General features: G+C 43.2%; 1 protein-coding gene across 2 annotated transcripts in view; it reads left to right on the top strand.

Annotated features, from left to right (window-relative positions):
- The window catches only part of mtmr11 (myotubularin related protein 11), a 51,944-nt gene extending 34,009 nt beyond the window's left edge, over nucleotides 1-17,935 (top strand). For both annotated transcript variants that reach the window (XM_060900415.1, XM_060900414.1), the window contains exons 11-17: nucleotides 1,764-1,842; nucleotides 5,378-5,448; nucleotides 10,798-10,970; nucleotides 11,055-11,225; nucleotides 11,599-11,820; nucleotides 14,207-14,488; nucleotides 15,022-17,935. In XM_060900415.1, the coding sequence (XP_060756398.1) occupies nucleotides 1,764-1,842; nucleotides 5,378-5,448; nucleotides 10,798-10,970; nucleotides 11,055-11,225; nucleotides 11,599-11,820; nucleotides 14,207-14,488; nucleotides 15,022-15,435 (1,412 nt within the window). In that variant the 3' untranslated portion in view covers nucleotides 15,436-17,935. The remainder of the gene's footprint in view (nucleotides 1-1,763; nucleotides 1,843-5,377; nucleotides 5,449-10,797; nucleotides 10,971-11,054; nucleotides 11,226-11,598; nucleotides 11,821-14,206; nucleotides 14,489-15,021) is intronic.
- The last annotated feature ends 4,757 nt before the right edge of the window (nucleotides 17,936-22,692 follow it).

Genomic DNA, 22,692 nt, shown 5'->3' with positions numbered 1-22,692 from the left:
TTTTATACAGGTTAGCATTGAAATATTCAAGCTCGAAGGCTCTCGAGTGCTCGCTTCTGTATCAGAGGCCGCCAGTTCCGCCATGTTTGTTGTGACCTCACTCATAATGAGGATAAAGTTTGTCCGTTTCCGTACCCAAGTTTAAACCTTGGCACGCTGTGTTTTTCCAGCTCGTTCTCCTTCACAGGCAGCGGGCAATACGGCATGTGATTTTCAAGTACCTAGGGGTTATTCTAACTCCACAGGGTACTGTTCATCTTTTTAATACGTCAGCCTGGGTCACTTTAACCTCTGGGTCTTACACCAGCAGTCAGCAGGCTGCGCTCACAAGATAAGATAAAACACTTTATTCATCAGGAGTGAGGGATTCCAGCGTTCGAGCGGTGTACGACTATTACACTACATTCACACTGCAAGGCTTAATGCTCAATTCCGATTTTTTTGTGAAATCCGATTTTTTTTGTGAGGTCATTCACATTAACAAATATATGCGATTTGTATGTGATCCTCAGTATGAACGAAAAGCGACCTAAAAGTGTTCCGCATGCGCATTGCAGGATACGACGACGTCACACGCAGTGAGCATGGCCAGTGTTTACGGAAGTAACCTAAAGTTTCCTGTGTATGACAGTAGCCAGCATGGAGTACCTGGCGATGATGCAGTTGTTGTTGCGACAGAGCCAGAACATGCACAATAGCCTGATGTTAAGGAGGAGGTTGAGAAGGAAGAGGGCAAGGGTTTTGGCTCGGGCGTTCTGCGGGGTAGTGACTGCAACCTCCGTTCAAAGGAACATCAAAGCCATGTTGTTGTAACTTTTTTTTGAGAGACCCGCCGCCTACTTCAGTGCAGAATAGTGACGTTTGTGGCTTGTTGATGACGTGTAAGTCGGATGAATGCAACCTGGCGGTTCAGACTGAAGTCGCATATGAAATGAGCGGATAGGAATCGGAATTAGGACCACATGTCCAAACGGCCTGGGTCGGATTTGAAAAAATCGAATCTGTGTCGTTCATATTGTCAATAAAAGATCGGATACAGGTCACATATGGGCGAAAAAATCGGATTTGAGTCACTTCAGCCTGCAGTGTGAACGTAGTGTTAGAAGACAACGTACGTGTCATAAAGAATCTAAAGAGTCAGATAGATAGATCTGTGAAGCGGTGCCGTCGGGCTGGATGAATTTTTCAGATTCGTATAGAAATGAGAGCACGATTCTCAGTTTTGTCCAGAGCAATATGATTATCTGTTAAAGGTGAGGGTGAGTCAAAGTTTTTTTGCATGATACGTACAGTATTTTGTAAATGGGTGTCATGGATGTGTTTCAACGCTTCACGAGTGTCCTGAAAACTTTAATCATCTTGGTGTGAGAGCACAGTGTGTCGAAGTTAAAACTGAAACCGTGATATTAATAACTGATTAAAATAATTACCTGTTATTTCTGCTCTTCTGTCAAAAGTCAGAGCGATTTAATAAGGACAGATTTGTTCCTCAGGACGCTCCGTCTTTTTGAATCTCACACACCGCTTTCTGACGACTTTTCTCCTTTTTTTTTCCCCTGTGTGATTTGGGGTTCAAGTGTGTTTATGGTATGAAAACTGAATTTTAAGAATCAGTTCCAAGGACTGTGTGTGTGTGTGTGTTGATTCCCTTTGAGTGTTACTGTAGGTTACTATAGAAATGATAACGTGTCATTTTAATACGAGCCTGTGATTTTTGTTGCTAACTCGACGGGATTTTGTTGACTTTATTTTCCTTCCTGTAGATATTTCATCCTCCATGTCCGTGCCGGATGATAAGTGGCTTTCCACTCTGGAGGGAACTCACTGGCTGGATTACACCAGGTACGAGAGAGCTTCAGCGTTCAGCTGCTAACCTCCGACTCCCTGCGCTGTTTAAAAAAAACAAAACACGATAAATTGTCCGAGTTTACAGCGACACTTTCCAGAATGAAATGACTTCCCTGTAATTAATTCCTGCCTCATGTTTATTGGCTCGAGTCCCTAACCGGATTAAGGAATGAAAAGCCAGATGGCCCCTGATGGAGCCGTTTTCCATAAACTGCTTGTGTAAACGGATTACATTCCATCTCCAGACTGGCGACACAATTACACGTTCACTCAGTAAGCGTGATGAACGGATTTACCAGATTCAATACTTTTCATACGTATTTAGTAATAAATTGACTGGAAATTAGGAAAACTGGTCTGAAAGTGTCATTTTCAACTATTAAAAATAATCCATGTAGAATAACGAATCATTTAATAACCAATAAACTCCTAAAAATGGCCTACAAACATTTCTACACCCAGGCTCTATGAATATGCATGAGTATGGAAATTAGGCATAGCCTCCGTGCTCCCTTTGCCATTTTTGTCCTTATTTTTTGTTTCTCATGATGTATTAGTTCTTGTCCTAGTTTATCTGATGTACAGCACTTTAGAAAACGTTTTAAGTGTAGTTTATAAATAAATCTTACTGAATCGTAGTGTAATATAGCTAACATTTAGCAAACATGAGTTAGCCAACTAGAGTTTAGAATTGCATCACTGATATTTCAGTTAAACCATGCATTATATGGTATAATGTTACCACGACAACCACTGCTCTGCTCATTAGCTTTGTTGGTAAACACATACATGTCAACCTATACGGATTGTCCGGAAATTATACGGATTTTAGCTCATTTCAAGGGCGTACGGGCGTATAAACAAAGTCTTACGGATTTTCAGTATTTTCTGACCTAAATTTATTTTGTGTATCTTACTTGAACATCGTCAGCAGATCGTCGCAAAAACATACAAAAGCTCGATTTATAGACAAAGAACAGCGTGTATGCAGGGGCAGATAACCCAGACTATGTGAAACCGGATGGTTATTCCTCAAGCCTCGTGCAGTATCGCGACTGCGAGACTTCGCTCGTTCCGGTTATGTGCACTATCTGCATTTAAACGCGCCAAACGGTCATTGTTCGAACGATTTTCTCATTGTTTACACCTGAGAGATTTTGAATAGCATCTGCTGAGTGAAAGAATGGGAACACCGAGAAAGAAAATGATACACGGCGGGCGGTATCTTCCTGAATGGAAGGAGACCTTTAATGGTGTCATTGTTCAGGCGAAAAATGAGGAGTACGCGCACTGCACAGTTTGTGTACGAGATATAAAAGTTGCGGCGTCTGGAGTTTACGACGTGAGGGAACACATGAGGTCCAAACTACATCAGCGAAATTTGCACCAGAAACCGAATCAGCCGCAAATGACGATGTTTGCAAAGCCTAAGACCGCGATAATCAACCAACAAGTGAAATAAGAGCAGAAGTTACGATCTGTAATTTTATTGCTCAGCGCAATTTGCCGCTAGCCGTTGCGGACCACCTGACAGAACCGTTGCCGCGAATTTGCACGGACAGTACGATTGCCAAATCTATCAGCTGTAGGCGCACCAAAAAGAGCTTGGCCCCCGAAGCTACACTACCGATCATCCAGCACTGCCGGACGTCGCCATTTTCCTTGATCGACGAATCCAATGACAAAAAGACGGACAAGTGACTGGCCGTTTTCGTGCAGATCTTCGACATAAACAGAGGGGCGAAGTCAAGAATCATAGACATGCCCGTGTGCAATATCGGCACGGGCGAGGCGATTTTCGACATGCTGGATGAAGTTCTCAGGCAAGTTATATTTACTTATTTATTTATTTATTAAGTTTGGTGCGATTCGAAGGCTATAAGGATTGTATGTTGATTTTATGGATTTCTTCCTCTGATACTACAGGTGGACGCCCAAAGGGGTTGACATGTATGTAAACAGTGAGTTTAGCACTGAAGCTCTGCAGGTACAAACGTACGAGGAAATGCGTCATCCTGTAATCTGTGTAGCTCCGCCCACAGTTCAGTGATGTACAGGCGTGCTTTATACTGTCTATTGAGGTTTTTCACCCACGTGACCAAGTCATGTGATGCATCGTTAGGCTGCCATTTTGGACGTCACGGCTCGAATCAGTTTGAATGCGAGGAAGGCGACAAACGAAAAACATAAAAGAAAAAGGAGCGAGATGCAGAAAACACCTTCACTATCCAGCGACGTAGGGCATTTACAGGGCGAGCAGAGGGAGAGGTATTTGCAAAAATTGAGGTTAGCAGGCTTAGAGAACGACGTTTACCTGCTTCCACCAGGATTGTTCACTGACGTACGGAAGTACACGAAGCCCTCGTCTTTACCTGACTTCGGCCCACATGATCTGTATACCTATGTCATTAAAAACCCATCGCCATACACAGGTATTGATCTGAAAGCGTATAAGAGTTTGGATGCCTACAAATATTTTGTGTCAGGCTGGGTAACATGCCTACATCAGCGGGTCGTCCCTGGAGCCGGTGGTCGCCATCTTATTACAGCTAAGGTTTGTTCACATTTTCATTTACTTTCGGTCCTCAGGATAAACAAAATGTTATTAAATGTCATTGAAATAACTTCTTAGTCTGTTGAGACATGGCCCGTTATAAATTTGCTGTTACCAGGCAATGACCAAGAACTGTATTATTAGGGTCGGTGTCTGTGTTGTAGCAGTGTACTAGCAGCTAGCTGTTAGCACTAGCTAATGTCAACAACAGTAGCTAGTATGTTACTGTAGCAATGTTTACGTTCAGTCATTTGGATGACTGTTAAAACCTTTCAGTCTCAAGTTTTTCCTTTACTGTATTTACTAGTTTACTGTAATTATGATCCGGCAGCTATTTACACCGGATCCAGTGTAAATGGCTGCCAGAGCACGCTCCGGCTTGCTCCCCCTCAAATTAAGCAGCGCGCTCCGGGAGCAAGCCGGAGTGCGCTGCTTAATTTAAGGGGGAGCAAGCCGGAGCGCGCTCCGGAACCTCGGCCGGAGCACTCCGGGAGCAAGCCGGAGCGTGCTGCTTAATTTGAGGGGGAGCAAGCCGGAGCGCGCTCCGGAACCTCGGCCGGAGCACTCCGGGAGCACTCCGGGAGCAAGCCGGAGCATGCTGCTTAATTTGAGGGGGAGCAAGCCGGAGTGCGCTCCGGCAGCTATTTACACTGGATCCGGTGTAAATAGCTGCCGGATCATAATTACAGTAAACTGGTAAATACAGTAAAGGAAAAACTTGAGACTGAAAGGTTTTAACAGTCATCCAAATGACTGAACGTAAACATTGCTACAGTAACATACTAGCTATGATGTTGTTGACATTAGCTAGCTTGACCTTCAAAATGGCGGACACCGGGGCGTCATGTGACCCTGTGACGTCAGGTGAAATACCTCAATAGAAGGTCTTTGCTTTAAAATGGATGACCGTTAAAGGTTCTTTGAGTGTATTTGTGTGTGTGTGTGTGTGTGTGTGTGTGTGTGTGTGTGTGTTAGGTGCTGTCTAAGAAAAGCTGCTGAAGTGTCCTGCTTGCTCCAAAGAGGTCAATTAACCGTCGTTCTACAAGGTGCATCTTCATCATTGAGGTTATTTTTTCAAACATTAGCAGAGAGAAGACAAAGTTTATACACCACCTCGACTCTGATGAAAATATCCTGATTGTGATTATTATAGGGTTTTTTTTTTTGTAAAACTGTTGGTTGATGGTCTGTACGTGCGAAAGCCTGAGTCATGTTCCACATCTGAGGTGTGACATCTTTATGCAAAACGGTGCTAATTTAAAACGTGCTAAAATCCCGTCAGGATATTTGTTACATAGCACTTTAACACTGATCCTTCAGTAAACCTGTAGAAATAACAGTAAAGAACAGGAACATGTTCTCAGCACACTCATCTGTCACCCTGAAACCTGTTCACCAGATGTGTTGTGTTGTGAAGGGAAATTAAAAAAAAAAAGACATCATGCCGGATGCAACCACAAGAGGGTGCAGTGATGCAGGAGTGAGTTGTTTCAGTGAGGAGTTCTCCAGCATTTTGCTTTTTGACGATGGATAACTTGTTACCACGTGATCAAAATGTGCTACGTCATGAGCGTCCGCCGTGGTGGTGAATAAACAAGGCAACTAGGACAGCAACCGCTAAAAGCGTGTCTGTAAACAATGCTGAATTTTCTCAGTATTGCCATGATTTGAACGATCAATCAAAGATTCGATACAAAGTGAAGATAGATATGTGTGGTTTTGACCCATATTTTTAAAAGTCGGATTTTTCCGAACATAAGACGCATCTACCCAGATATCGCGTTCTATCTGGTTTGGCAGACTTCGTGGGTCGACAAATCTCAAATGAAGGCTTAAGTCCATGGAAGCTGATAACTTCTTTGTCTCTGGATGGGTAAATATGTTAATTATTAAACCAGTCAACGATGATAAAGCAGTTGTCCTTCCAAGGGTAAGTTAGGGCTTCTTTTGCATTTAGTTTACTTCGATGTGTGAAATTTTGACAAGTCTTTAGCTTTATGGCTCACAAATCACATTTCATTCTATTTCAGGTATAATTTTGCTGGCGCTCCTTGAAGCGAAATGGTAATACACGTGTTAAAATTATAATAGTGAACCACGACAAGAGAGAACGCTCATTTTATAGCAAAATTCTAGCAACACGAAATAAAATTCTTCCATGATACTAACGAGAGAGCTTTTAAAGGGGTCCAAAATATAACGTATACGGTTGCTGATGTGACAAAGTAACGTATTCATAAGTATTCTATCAAATTTATGTACTAGAAAACAACGAAATATCTTGGTAATTGTAAATATAATACTTTATTAATAGTCGGTACGCTAAACCGCACAAGAGTCGCCATTTTTAAAAGACCGTGACGTCAGCCCTACCCACTGCACTAGCGGAACTCGTGTAATCATGGCGTCGGGCGCATCAAGTGAAAGCGACAGCTCTGTCGAATCGTACGAAGAGATCTCGCAAGACACACTGCAAGCAGGCTATGGCTTAGAAGGGTACCAGTTTGAACCTAGGAGAGGTACTCTCGACTCCGGTGATGACGAAAGAAGAGAAGAAAGCTCGGATGACTGCGAGGATGAGACCGATACTGATGCTGAGCGTGGGGCAGAGCGTCTGCGTGCAGGTGACACGGCGTGGTGCTCGTGCGGAAAATGTAACGTGGAGTTGCTCACGAGTCCAGCAGAATTTATTTGCTGCAATGAGATAGGCACCACCCGTGGACTTGCGAAATCGTCGCAAGAGGCAGAAACGGGTATTTCCAACCTCAATGAGCCATATTGTTTATTTACAACTGGGCACATACATGCGTCATAAGTGTTACGCAGAGAAAATTAAGGTGCATTCTGATGGGATAAAATTAATATCATGGCGGGCTGTTCAAACTGTGAAAATAGTTTGCTCGAGCTACTTTCAAAACACTATAACTTTCCAACCTTAGAACAAAAAACTTTTCTAAGTCTTGAATAAGGTTCGTCATTGTGTGTTTTATTGTTATATTTACTCTATATATTGCTCTCTGTTCCCCTTTAAATCTGACCTGAGATAAAATGATCACTACAGACACCAGCTGTTTTGGTTTTAGCCTCTGTTCGATCAGCCCTGCCGATGTTGTTCAGCCGTGCTCGTTTCCTCGCCCTGTTTCCGAGTCCCAGACGGAATTCTAAAAAATCAGAACATGCCACGGTCACGAGTACTGTTTTGACCACAACCATAAAGATATGGCAGAGCTAAAAGAACACTTAGGCCGAATCCCATTTCACCCCTTGGACCAACCCCTTGGCCCTTCCCCTCCATTTTGCGCGTTCACGTGAAGGGGTAGGGGTATCCCAATCCCAGTTAACGCGGAGGGGTAGGGGAAGGGGTAGGGCTTCTGTACCCCTCCAAACGGAGATTTTCCTGGAGCTGACTCCGAACGAAGGGGTTTGAGTGATTTCCCACAATGCCATGCGGATTTCAGCGAGATTTCATGCGGATTTCAGAAAGATGGCGGTTCCCGCGGCGAAAGATTGTCATAAATGTATTTTCTCCATTATTTACGTGTTTTAAGTTGTTATCCAGAGGAAACGCACCGCTTGATTCGCTTTCGAGCTGAGAATGAGCAGCGATTTCTGAAATCCAAGCTGCTGCTAAAAAGCTTTGGGAGTGAGTATTGTTTTCGGTTGCTTGACTGCGTACGTTTTGTTCTGTTATTCTCGCTTTTATTGTTTACATGAGTGTTCTGACACCTCATTCTGTCGGATGTGGTGCACGAAGCGCCAAAGATATCCCATTCAGTGGTGTTAGTTAACAAATCACACCCTGCCAGCAGAGATTTCTGGTTCTGGCTCTGACTGTAGCGGCTGGTCGCAGCCAATGACGCATTTGGTCGCGTTTTGCTAACGTAAACGCTGACGGAGGTACGCGATGACGTATGCGATCGTTGAAGGGCTATCCCAATACGTAAGGGTTGAATTTCAAGCCCTATCCCTTGTAGCTCAGTTTCAAGGGGAAGGGCCAAGGGGAAGGGGGAGGGGAAGGGGGAGGGGAAGGGGTAGAAATTAGAATTGGGATTGGGCCTTAAAGCAGTGGAAAAACAAAGAGTTGTGCACACGTGACTGTTTTGTATGGAATGTCGCTTGACCCCGCATTTGGATCTCCACCAACATGGCCGACATCCAGGTTTTGATTTTGCTTTGACGTCACTTGCAAGTCAGGGATTTAGAAATTGCGTTACAGCTCGTCAAAGATACTTGTACACAATTCTCATATTACAGAATATTGACACTTTTTTTTCATCATTTGCAAGAGCACACATCTGCAAAATCTCTCTTTCACACACACACATACACAGGGTCAACGTTAAAATGAGTCTAACAGGACAGAAGTCAGAACGTTAAATCAGTGAAATGAAACATCACACTTTCTGGATAAGCAACGTATCTTGCACATGTTCATGAGCTTCAGGAAATTAGGTCATTAGCTTGACAAACTCCAAATTAATGATGTCAGGAACTCCGGTTCCACTCAAGAACCAGAATCTGATGCGATCACGGGTACAGACTCGCCCAGACTGGAAAAAGACCAGGCGATTTTTCTCATCTTCAGCTGTCCAGTTCAACACGTGATGGCATCAGATTCCTGTTCTGCCTCTCAGCTCTGCGCAGACCGATCAGCCTGATCTCCTTTTATACAGCATCGTTTATTTTATCAAAATTGCCTCACGTTAGTTTGAGTGTTGGCTCACTATATTTCTTTATTTTTCATACATCTTAATACCAATTATATAGAAAGACTGGTTTTCACTAAGGCTACGTTCAGACTGCAGGCTGAAGTGACTCAAATCCGATCTTTTCGCCCATATGTGACCTGTATCCGATCTTTTATTGACAATATGAATGACACAGATCCGATTTTTTCAAATCCGACCCAGGCCGTTTGGATATGTGGTCCTAATTCCGATTCCTATCCGCTCTTTTCATATGTGACTTCAGTCTGAACCGCCAGGTCGCATTCATCCGACTTACACGTCATCAACAAGCCACAAACGTCATTATTCTGTGCTGAAGTAGGTGGCGGGTCTCTCAAAAAAAGTTACAACAACATGGCGCATAATCACGAGCGCAGATAGAGGGTGGGAGGAGTCATATTTAAATTCACCTCGTTCGGTCCCCCCCACTTATAGGGAGGAAAAAACGTCTATGCTGTCTTTCTTTGCATAAGGCAAACCTCACGGAAAAATCAAAAGACTAATTACCATTCGGTTTATTGAGGTGCACAGCAGTGTATACATAGTTGCAACAACTCACATAAAACAAAACAAAGACTGATATTCGGTTGGTTGAGCTGCGCAGACTGCACAGGTTGCGAGCTCGAGCTTGGTTGCTATGGTTACTAACAACAAGTTGACAGGCATATTGGGGTTGGTTTGCTGGCAGCTTTGTCCCTCCCAGTTCAAAAAACGTATCTGCGCCCCTGCGCATGACATCAATGCGAGGGACGCTTCGGGCTGTGAAGGTTCTGAATCTTCTCAATGGAAGGACGCAGAGGTTAAGGAGCTGATTTCCATCTATTCAAGCTAGATTGGATGAGTCATACCGCAACCGGGCGGTTTTACTTCCGTAAACACTGGCCATGCTCACTGCGTGTGACGTCGTCGTATCCTGCAATGCGCATGCGGAACACTTTTAGGTCGCTTTTCGTTCATACTGAGGATCACATACAAGTCGCATATATTTGTTAATGTGAACGACCTCACAAAAAAATCGGATTTCACAAAAAAATCGGAATTGAGCATTAAGCCTTGCAGTGTGAACGTAGCGTAAATGTTCTCAGTGGTACTCTTCATCCCTGATCATCTGAACTAGCATGAGGATGTGAGTTTTTTTTTTTTTAATTTAATTGAGACTCTAAAGCTGTTCTTATAAGTCACTCTGGATAAGGGCGTCTGCTAAATTCTGTAAATATAATAATAAATTATCAATTTAAACTCCTCTGTATATTCCAGAAAATGCAGTAATCCATACAAATTGAGTCGATCAAGTCAAGGATTACATTAGTCAGTCTTCTTATGCACAGATTTATGCACACTCAGGAGCACAAGTAGGCTACGAATGTTTTTCCGAATACCAAATTTAATTTATAAGCACCTTTGCGAACAGTTTACAAATAAATCCGTTCATATCCAGCTTGATAATGTATAGAATGTAGAATGCCTTTTTTTTTTAAATAAATATGACCATTTTTATACATCTTTAAGGGAATTGTGCAGGACTTCAGTGCAGTATGTATAGAAATGTGGGGATGTAGCCAGAAGCAGGTCCAGATTGGGCTCTCATGTTTGCTGTAATTCTCGAACGTTTCTTTCCTCTGTGTCTTCAACGCTGTGAACGTTCTAACCCGTGTTGTGTCCCTGTAGAGCCAGAGGACCGGGACATGAACTGCATGGTGTCTAGTCTGGTGCAGGTGATGTGTGACCCACAGTGCCGCACCGTCGCGGGCTTTCAGAGCCTCATGCAGAAGGAGTGGGTGATGGCAGGGCACCGGTTCCTCAGCCGCATCAACTACCACCGAGACAGCGACAAGGAGGAGGTGAGAACACAGCTGGCTCAAGGAATATTAGTGTCCATGGATGTCCGAGTTGAGGTCTGAAAATGCGACGTGCGATGTGTTCAGGCTCCGATCTTCCTGCTCTTCCTGGACTGTGTGTGGCAGCTGTGGGCTCAGTTTCCAGCCCGTTTCCAGCTGACTGAAGCCTACCTGCTGGCTCTCCATGACAGCGTGCAGCTGCCTCTGTTCAGCACCTTCCTGGCCAACTGTCAGAGAGAGCGATGTCGCCGATCACAGGTACACACACACACACACACACACACACACACACACACCTGGAGTTTTCTGACATCTTCAGGTCAAAGGAGTTCACTCTGCTTTGTGGTTTCTTTGCAGCACAACAAGCTTTTTTTGTTTGTTTGTTTGTTTGTTTGTTTTTGTTTTTTCCCAAGAAAGAGAAAAAAGATGCTAGTGAGTGAATGACTGTTGACAGCCGTTATAAAATAATTGCGAACAGGAACAGTTGCAATTCATGATGAAGGTGCTAAAAATTACATACAGCCCCTTTTAATAAACAAATAATTTACAATGCACTTTTACGTGTCTTTATATTTGAAGCTTGGTTTAATGTTTTTAGCGGATTAATTCTGTAAACATTTTTTTTTCTCAGCACTTGTCACCGAGCTACACTCCAGTAAACGGGCTGAGAGAGTTACCGGTACCCAGAGGCTCTGCCGAGGAGCCGGTGGACCCGCCATACCCCCCTGTGTGGGACTGGGCCCTGCAGTACAGCAGCCAGAGACGAGCCCTGTTCACCCAGCCCGTGTGCCAAGCCGGTTCCCCTGCACCTGTCCTTAACGGCAACCTCAACACCAACCTGGAGCCTGAGTGGGTGAGGATACGGGAGGGTGTGTGTGTGGGTGGGTTTACAGGTGAGGATACGGGAGGGTGTGTGGGTGAGGATAACGGAACACATCTAAAGGCCTCTGCATGCTCGTGCGACAAGGCTTTCGCAGATAGCTTTTCGCAGACAGTTGTAATTTATTGTTGAGCTGGGATAATAGGCGTGCGCGATGTTATTCACCGGCACAACGCAAGGGGGCGTGAAGTCGCTAGGAGTAGTTGGTGGGTGTGGTTAGTGGAGTGTTTATCCTCCGGTTACTTATAATGACTAGAACTTTTTTTTTTTTTATAATGACTAGAACTGGAGTCGTATAGATGTATGTACTTCCTCAATCAACCGCTCTTCATGTTGCTCCATCTTCGCTCGTGTTTTTAAAAATGCCGGTCGTGAAAACAAACCAAACCGGGAAAGTAGGGAAGCGGAAGTGCGTGTACAGCGGACCAATCAGAGCCCTCTTGTCTGCGGCGCTGTCTGCGAGGCTTCTGCGGTGGTCACAATTTTTGGGAGGTGCGCGCAGAGCGTCTGCGAAGGTGGGGGGGCTACGCAGACACTGTCTGCGACGCTATGTGCGAGGACTGGGTTGCCAGCATAAATTGGCCTTAAGGGGGCGTGTTTTAAAGGAGATGCGCAGAACCGTTATTTTTAAATAAATTTCTGAATGGCTAGTATCTCCATCCTTGACTCTTGTATGCTGCATAAAGCCAGCCCTGAGTGCGTGACGTCACAGTGGGAACCGGTTTTAAGGCCGAGGCCTTTTACAGCTATAGACCAAAGTCATATAAATAAAAATTTCTGGTGAAAGTAAGAAATACCGTTACTGACTCGCTCAACTAAGACTGATTTGACTTCACTGATTGTGGGTTGACTCTCATTAAAACAGGATGGGTGTTATAACTTATGCAATATACATGTACATGCATGCATTTTCACTGATAAAATGGAAAAGGCTCATTAAATAATCAGATGAACCGAGACAATCACATTCTGAAGCAAATTAAATAATCTTATACCGCTAACTTAAACACACAATACAAGTTACAGGTATTAATCTAAATGCAGGTCAACAACGAGTGTTGCTGTTTTTGTTGTTTTTTATCCAAATGAAAATCGGAGCTTACCCGTCTGTGTTCTCGCTTCTTGAAAGCTGACCTTGGGGACAATTTGTTTTGAAATAATCTGACTTTCAGTTGTTCGTTCGGTTCTCCGTTCATTCACTTCTTCCACATAAGGGTGAGATATTGCTGCTGAGGCGAGCATATCTAGCAGAGAAATCAGACGGCTGCTCCACTCATTCTCCATTTTCTCCATACTGAGTACTCCGCCATTACTGCTCGGCTCAGGCAATTACTCAAACCCAGGACGGGACGCCACTGGTTTTAGCAACGACTGCGGGGAGGTCACTGCCCGAGCGATAATATGTCCCGTCCCGTCCCAGGTTTTACCAACAACCCTCGGCTCACACGCCGGGAGAACCTGGTGCAACTGAACTCACTTTGCTTTTCTTGTAGTTTTCTTTAATTGTTGGTACTGCACCCTCTTTCAATCCGGGCTTATAGCCAACACTCCAACAGATCAGAGGTCTCGCACGAGTCTTCAGTAAAATATGCAGAGCAGAGGAGAGACCACTTCGTAGGCGCCCAATGTGCCCGTGAACTTCTCGCAAAACGCGTCCAAATCTTTGCAGTTTGAACATTCTTGGGCCATGAGTGCAATGTAAATCCACCTTCTGTCGTGTTTCTGCACCCGCCAGCAACACATCTACGTGGCATGGCGATAAATTAGCTCAAAATGGAGGATCGGAGTTGCAGTCAGCTCTGTGTTTTAGTATAGCGGAAATGGTGATGAGACCGATAGACTTTCCTGCTGTCACGTTACGGACGTCAAGGTCATTCACTCAGACCGCTACCTATATGAATCACTTTAATCATAAAAATTACTATATTAGATTTATTGTTAACATTAAAACTATTCCTGTGCCATTCTTGAAGTCTCAAGGCATTTATTTAAAAAAAAAAAAAGTGAGGCCATGGTTCTGCATATCTCCTTTAAGGAATACAGGTGAATATGTTGGGGGGCAGGTGGGTGAGGATACAGGTGGGCCAGTGGGTGGGTCTGTGGAGGCAATCTGGGTCATTATTGCTTGTGTTGAGTCATTGGATGCTAATTTAACTGTCCTAGTTGGGCAAAGGTGTTCTTCTCAAACCAGGCCATCTTTAAAAAAAAAAAAAAAACAACTGTGCCAAATTTAATTCCCTCTCCTAATTAAATTCTGAACCTGATTAGAGCACCTCATTTTCTAGTTCATAGAATGTAAAGTAGCCTCTCGGTGCACCCCTCTCTCTCTCTCTCTCTCTCTCTCTCTCCTTCCTCTCAGAGTGACAGCACTGTTGGTTCAGTGTTCCTGCTCTCGCGTGGTGTCTTTTCCTGTCCTTCCAACCTGCTGCCTTGGAGAAGTGGAGGAGGTTCGAGTTCCTACAAAAAGAGCCACAACCGGGCTCCATCGTGCGAGGGCCTGCCTGCTCTCGAGCGCCTGATCAGAGCCGACCCATTACCCTCCAGCCTCCACGAACCCCACGGGCATCTGCTGCCCCTGCTCCTGGGGCCCTGCGTGCACATCTGGAGAAACTGCTACCTGAGAGGGGCGCTGCATGCGCAGGTACTTTTTCTTTACATTTATTTTAAAATAGCAGTCAAGTAAATTATGGTGTTTGTGAGATGAAAATGTCAGGGTCCAATTACATGTAAAAGGAGGGTTTTTAAAGTGACTTTGACGCAATTGTTAAATGTAATTTGGATCCAGTTATTGGTTAGACATACGAAAAGATCGTCAGCTTTAAAACCTTTTAAAGTCATTTTGAATATGTACCATGAAGATTTAATGCTCTAATGCAAGTATTATCTAAAGCCAAAAGACCATTTAGACCATTCTAGAGAATGTAGTAGTTTTTAAAAAGGCATTATTATAGTATTTAATTAATTAAGGGTTTGTTTCAGTGGCTGCTTGAGGGAAAATAAGCCAGTTTAAAGGTTCAGCTCTCAAAATTCCTTCAAGGATAAAATGCAATACAAACCTTGAAGACCTTCAAAAGTTTCCAGGAGCTTTTTGTGTGTGTGTTTTTGGTTTGTGACGATTTTGCAAAAATACGTTGCACATAAGTAAGACGATGATAAACACCCGTCTGTTTTTAGGCTTTCACGTACCCAATGTCATCTAACACGAGGCACCCGGTGGAACAGCTGGCGTGGGAGGTGGAGAACCTGCGAGAACGTTTAACTCAGGCCTCCACGGGCCGTCCTCAAAACCGCAAGAGACAGGAGAACCGCCGCCTCGGCTCCAACCTCAACCAGAACGCCAACAACGGCACATTCCTCTTTTCCTCTTCCTCCTCCTCTTCCTCCTCTTCTTCTTCTTCCTCTTCTTCCTCCTCCTCTTCTTCCTCCTCCTCATCCAGGAGCTCTTATCAGCAGAGCCCGAGCCGCGTTTCGGGACGTTCTGGCTCCAGCGACGGACCCAAACACACGTTCCTGTTCGGTCGCCCCACCTTGAGTTCCAGTGCCAAACTGCCCAAGAGTAGCGGCTCACTGGGGCACAAGCCTCGCTGAGCTTTAGGGAGGAGAATTAAACCGTGCATGTGGGATTCAATCTTCTCACAGGACTAAGCGTTAGAAATATTCACCGTTTCACTGAATACAAAGCACTTTCCTTTCCATCTCGGCTGTGTGGTAAATTCTCGGTACTCTGGTTAGGGGAAAAAAGCACAGCATTCCTTAAAACTGAGTATTTTTAATACAAAGTTGCTTATGTGTGTGTGTGTGTATAGTACTTAATAGCGTATATACTACTAGTTGAGTATAGTAGTATGTAGTATACAGTGCCTTGCATAAGTATTCGACCCCTTTTCCACGTTTTGGAACTGAAATGGACTCGTACATCTCCACTGTGAAGCGTGGTGGTGGTAGCATCATGTTAACCGTAACCCTTGGCCTCTTGGTTGTGCCTCTGACCAGTCAATCCCTTCTTACTTTCGATGGACGGCCTCCTCCAGGCAGAGGTGTGGCTGTGCCGTATCGTTTTTTTTTTTTTTAAGATAAATAAAAGCTTTCATGATGATGTTCAAAGTTTGGGATGTTTTAATAACCAAACTCCAATTCATACTTTTTGCCAGAAATTTCTCCCAGGTCGCTTCGTGATGTTTCTAGGGTATGTATCGTCACTATCAGACTCTGGGTTCTTCCAGGCACAAGTGTATTTATGTTCAGATCACATACTCGACTGATTTTTGGCTCTTGATGGCGACTCCTTGAGGAACTTCAGAGCAACGCAATCTCAACTTTTATGGATTTATCTGTAAATAATTATATTATTTCTCTCTACTTCAGTATTACAGGCTGTTTAGTATATTTCAGTTCCAGGTTACGTTTAAAGGGGATGAAGATTTACGCAAGGCACTGTAATAGTGATATAGGTGATTTGAAATGTTGCGATATAGCTATATGTACATTTAATTTTTACTCATTAATAGGCACAATAAGATGTAAAGTGGTCAGGACAGGATTTAATCATAATTCCTCATCACAGGAGTGTGTTAATTGTGAAATCCTCCCAATATTTGTGTAGTTCTTGCCAAATATCTGCTTCAAATCCGCAAAAAAAAAAAAGAGATTTTGTAGGATTTTTTTTCCATCTCCACTAGATGGCGACATTGTGTGCAACTCGATGGTACGTGAGGATTTAACCTGTATAACATTAACAGGGAGGAGGAGGAGGTGGTGGTGGTGTGTGCAAACACAAGGTACAATACAAGGTGTGTGTGTAAGTGAGAGAGAGAATGATCGTACTTTATACTTTAGGTCCAGTATTAACAAAAAGCAAAGACAAGTTTTGCATCATGTAAATTATTTATAACTTTCCCATGTCTGAGTTATTGGTGACTAAGTCATGTCGTGTTACCTGTTCTGGTTGAATGAGTCCTATGATCATGCCACGGTTGTGAGACGGTGTGTATGGACTGTACAGGAGCAGAGATAGAACTTTTCATGTTAATATTTAATTACTTGTTTAGTTTATATTGTCTTTTTTTTAATATACATGTACGTTCTGCACAAAAATTCGGTATTTCCTTCAGCGTCTGTGTGTGACCTCGCCTACCACACCTACAAAGGCCAACGTATATACACCGTACCAATCAAAAGTTTATACACACCTTCTAATTCAGCGTTTTTGTTTATTTTTGTCGTCACTTTGTCTTAAATTAATGATGGCTGTTTGTTTCTCTTTACGTAGTTGAGTGGTTCTTGAGATAATAATATATATGTTGTGGATGGAATAGGGTACAGGATGGTACTGTATGCTGTTAACGCATTAAGAAGGCAAGAAACTCGTCCACGAATTACCTTCTGACGAGGCACAGCTGTTAATTGAAAAGCATTCCAGGTGATGACCTCATGAAGCTGGTTAAGATAACACCAGTAGTGTGTAAGGAGCCATCAAGGGAAACACTGGATACACTGAAGACGCTCAAATATCAATATGTATTGTTTAACTTGTTTACCACATAATTCCATATCTGTTCCAGATGTTATTGTAGCTTTGATGTCTTCAGTGTACAAAATGGAGAATAAAATACAGAAAAACCTATGGTAGAGGAGGGGTGTACAAACTTTTTGCTGGTACTGTGTTCAGAGTGTTTCACAAGTCTGAGACCAAACTGAAAACCAGAAATAAACACACGTTTTTTGGAATTATGAAAAGAGAAAGGGAGGGAGGGAGGAAACGTTCAGTGTCTTGCATTTTCATTGTTCTAGATTTTGCACTATATCTCAAGCACATTTACGATCGAGATCATGTTCAGCGTTTTGTACAAAAGGTCTGATTTTCTTCAAAGAATGCATAAATGAAATATTTTCACTCGCTTTATCAGACTTTTGGAGCACGTTGGATGTTTAAAAAAAAAAAAAAAATGTAATGATGGTTGTTGAAAATGCTGCCCGTATGTGTACAAAGAAAAATCTCGTTTATCAGTCATGCTTTATCTTGATTGTCCGAGCTGTATGTGTTTGTATTTGAACTCCAGAAGTAAAGGTGAAAAAATGGGTGCTGTAATTCTTCATGAGCAATGTGTTTATACATAAAAAAATATATAAAATATCCCGTGCCCTTGAAGTAAGCGCCTTCCTACATTTATTTACTGCCACGCCTTTTTCGAAGCACGCTTTTATCAGATGCCTGAACGTCTGCGCCCACAGACGCAGCTTCCTCTTTGAGGAAATGACCGAGTGCTTGTTCCTCCTAATTGATCTTCGGCGCTCGTTTTTTCACAGGCTGAGAGGCAGCGAGTGAGTTATGGCAGTCGTATTGTGTCGCGTTCCCACACAGCGAGCTGGTTTGTTTATCCCTGGCAGTACAGGAAGGAGAAACTCATTTCCTCTTTTTCCTTTTTCTCCGATTTGTATCAGCACGGCTCGCTGTAGATGAAGAAATCCAGACCTCGGTGGCTGAAAGTGCATTTTTTTTCTCGATGAAAGAAATGACGGCGATTCATTTGAAATGAAAACGGACAACGTGATTTGAGATTTGTGACCATTTTATATTTGTACGAAAATAAATATTTACACCGTCATTTTACAAGAAGCATGAGGTTCATTTCATCATCAATGTTTCAGTGCAAGTTCACTCAGTACTGTCATCCACAGGACGGGATACAGAAATAAGATAAAATAACTTAAAGCAGTCGAACAGGGCTCACTGAAAACGAACAGCCTTCAAAAATGGACTGTCATGAGGAATAAAACACTCGTGCTGTTGTAGGAAAATAATTAATGACACGGTTCGTTATGGTGATGAAGCGGAGTTGCTCTTACCACCGTGATTATTTTCCATCTCCTGTTCTAAAATGTTTTATTCTTCTTATACCACAGCGATTTACCAATGCTTAAAGTTTACATCATAAAAAGTACATCATCTTGGTTTTTAATCTGTTTATAGTTGCATTTAATGTTGTGCAACATCCATGAAACAAGTCCTAGCTTCTATAAACAGTTGTTCCTTCATCAACCTCTGCGGTGTTTTTTTTTTTTTTTTTTCCTCCATCTTTCATCTTTGAGTTTAAAAACAAGAAACGCAGGTTATCATGTTACTCAGAAACAGCAAAGACGCAGAAACTCCTCTGTCCTGAAGATGTCAAACATTACAACTTTTGCCTCTGACTGGAGACTCCTTCATAAACTCCTCCGTCTGTTTGTTTAGAAAGGTTTTTTTATTTATTTATTTATTTACACATGGAGCGTAGAGCCGAGTCCCTGTGAATGAGCAGTTATTGTAGAAACAAGAAGCTGCACTACAGTCAGAGCTGCTGTTCTAGGAAATTAATCAACACCTTCAGACCAATCAGAATCCAGAATTCAGCATCACTCAGATATAAACTTAATTATTCGATCCATATTCACTGGATATGAGCAATCGTGCGCTGATTGGCTACTCTACTACTAGGATATCAGCTCATATACTGTGAGTAGAGAAAAACAAAATGACAGAGCGTGTTGCTGAACCAACCGAGGATGAAATAAAAACTCTACTTGAAAACAAAACAACAAAAAAAATACAAAATAAAAGCAACAAAATATGGAATGAAAGTATTTGATGGTAAGAACGTATCTTGAAAAAGAAGTTTAATAATAATTATTGCATTTTTCATAAATTGCTCCGGTCATTTCGCCGGTTTGTTTCCGTTCTTCATCTTTAAGCACTAAAATTTGTTGAAATTATTTTTTTGTTTTTTAGACCGATTCAAAAGTTCAGTGACGTCTGAAAATGACAGAACTGAAATGTCTCATCTCATCTCATTGTCTCTAGCCGCTTTATCCTGTTCTACAGGGTCGCAGGCAAGCTGGAGCCTATCCCAGCTGACTACGGGCGAAAGGCGGGGTACACCCTGGACAAGTCGCCAGGTCATCACAGGGCTGACACATAGACACAGACAACCATTCACACTCACATTCACACCTACGCTCAATTTAGAGTCACCAGTTAACCTAACCTGCATGTCTTTGGACTGTGGGGGAAACCGGAGCACCCGGAGGAAACCCACGCGGACACGGGGAGAACATGCAAACTCCGCACAGAAAGGCCCTCGCCGGCCACGGGGCTCGAACCCGGACCTTCTTGCTGTGAGGCGACAGCGCTAACCACTACACCACCGTGCCACCCCAGAACTGAAATGTCCAAGGAAGAATTAAATAAATAAACGTCTAAAGCTGTTCTATAACTTGGAGCACTTTCTACAAAAAACAAAATGCTAAAGTCAATCCGTGCAGTCATCGATAGGTTTTTCAGAAGTCCGCCTGAGGAGAAATGATTTTTTCGGACGTTTTGTATCAAGCTTTTATTTATCGACTTTGCTAAAATTAAAAATGCTCTGTTTCTCAAAATCCAGCGAATGTGGATAGAATGTTATTCCACTCAATCTCATCGTACACGGATTATCAGCTCGCTGTTCAATAATCTCATATTAAGGTGGTCGTGTCACGATGGAAGCGCAATACTGTTTGTTTTCTCTATCTGTATTACTTTTTAAAAATCTTTCATAAACAAGCGTGCAGTCTGACTGCGAAATTCTGACGTGATGCCATTTTTGGTGAATGAACATTTGGTTAAAATTACATTTTGTTCACTTTTGCTGCCACAATCACAACTCACACAGTGAAGACATTTTACAGCAATGGTTGCCATTTAAAAATGTTCCACTTATTAATAAATCATACTTATACACATCGAACTATTCACCTCCAGGAATGAAGGAAGGTTGTTTTTTAAAGCTTGTTCACAGATATCCTGTAGCATGTTCATGATTGCAAAATAAATAGTCTTCCATTCACGCGTCCGTGAACAGGTTTCCATTTCCAAGACAACATTCGAACATCCACGATGTCCAGCCGCTATCCGGTGAGAAAAGTTCTTGGTGAAGGTTTAGTCCCGCTGGTCATCTTTGTCCTCGATCAGCTGTCTCTGGCTCCCGAGCGGTGAGTAGTCGAAGCCGTTGAGGTGGCGCAGGGATTTGCAGACGGGGCAGGGGTAATCAGCCAGACCCTCGATGTCCTCGAAGGCCATGTTGACGATGCGGATGGTGCAGGGTTCGCAGTACAGATGGCCGCAGGAGAGGCGTCTGAGGCGGGCGGCGTAGGAGATGCAGCACTGGCAGTGAGGCTGAAGGTCCGAGCCTGGAGACAGGCTGCCGGTCAGAGAGCTGCTCTCCACGCTCGACGCCTGGCTGGATCCCAGCTTCGTGGACGACCTGCGGATGGAAAAGTTTCATTTTTCTCACTCATTTGTGGAAGTTCTTGAAAGACTTCCAATGGGTTTTATTATAATCATGATTCACAGTGTCGTGGGCTGTAGGATATAAAAAGGAGAGCAGGTTTCAGAAGCAGGAACACCATCATCCTGGTACTTTTTTTTTTCTTTCTTCTTAAACTGTTTATGGAATATAAATCCGAGCTGTCTCCTGGACGCTAGAGACACCACTATTCCTGGTGCTCCAGAAGCAGAGCTTGAGGAACAGGAAACATGAACGCCACTTAAAGAATTATTAAAATTTATTGATTTGGTGTATCATCTTAGAATAAAATAAATTTAGAGACTTGTAGTCAAGACTAAGACGTGATTAAGACAAAATGGGCTGAGAAGAAATGAGATCTAGACCAAATGAATCCAGGACCGGGTGCAGAACTGCAACTGGTTTTCAGGTCATGTACAGGAGTCGAGCCTTGAAGGAACATTGTGCTCAAAAACAAAACCGTAGCAGTGCTGTCTGGACTTGTACATCAGAGATAAACATCAACGGTTATGCAGTTACCCAGAGCAAGAAACATGAATCAGTATGATCACTTTTTGGTGATTAGGAAAGCCGTCATAAAAATGATTATGTATTATCATGTTGAGTCAGAATGCTTAAAAAAATTTTTTTATTTATATATATATATATATATATATCCAAGAACCTCCTACTTTTACAACAACAATCTCATGGGGCAGCTAACCAATACCAGGGTGGGAAAAAAATATATTTCCAGTTCAATATCGATCTGCAAACTTTATGGACTTTAGGCTAATATGCATTTTTTTGGGGGGGGGGTCTAGGTCCATTTCCATGATTAAACAACCACAGAATTAAACACACGGGTTCTGACTCGTGTTAAACACAATCACTCGTTCCCCCTTTAACTTAGTCACTCTTTCCTTTAAAGGTGCTGACTGCAAAGTCATATGAATTTTTCAAATTTTGTTGTGTATGACATTTTCCTGGGCAGCACGGTGGTGTAGTGGTTAGCGCTGTCGCCTCACAGCAAGAAGGTCCGGGTTCGAGCCCCGTGGCCGGCGAGGGCCTTTCTGTGCGGAGTTTGCATGTTCTCCCCGTGTCCGCGTGGGTTTCCTCCGGGTGCTCCGGTTTCCCCCACAGTCCAAAGACATGCAGGTTAGGTTAACTGATGACTCTAAATTGAGCGTAGGTGTGAATGTGAGTGTGAATGGTTGTCTGTGTCTATGTGTCAGCCCTGTGATGACCTGGCGACTTGTCCAGGGTGTACCCCGCCTTTCGCCCATAGTCAGCTGGGATAGGCTCCAGCTTGCCTGCGACCCTGTAGAACAGGATAAAGCGGCTACAGATGATGAGATGAGATGACATTTTCCTGTCTCGCAAGAACAAAATCGTGTGGACAAAAGAGACATGATCATTTTGATATCCTGAGGGTCGCTTTTCTCCGTTTTGGGACCATTTTCCTTCCTTTTGAAGTAAACAGTACGGCCTGATGGAAACAGGAAACGGCCGAATGCGAGGGAGGAGCTTTAACTAATTAGCATACCTA

The sequence above is a fragment of the Neoarius graeffei genome, chromosome 19 (genome assembly GCF_027579695.1).
Source record: "Neoarius graeffei isolate fNeoGra1 chromosome 19, fNeoGra1.pri, whole genome shotgun sequence".
Lineage (NCBI taxonomy): Eukaryota > Metazoa > Chordata > Actinopteri > Siluriformes > Ariidae > Neoarius > Neoarius graeffei.
Note: the sequence above shows the minus strand (reverse complement) of the source record. Positions and strands in the feature narration are given on the sequence as shown.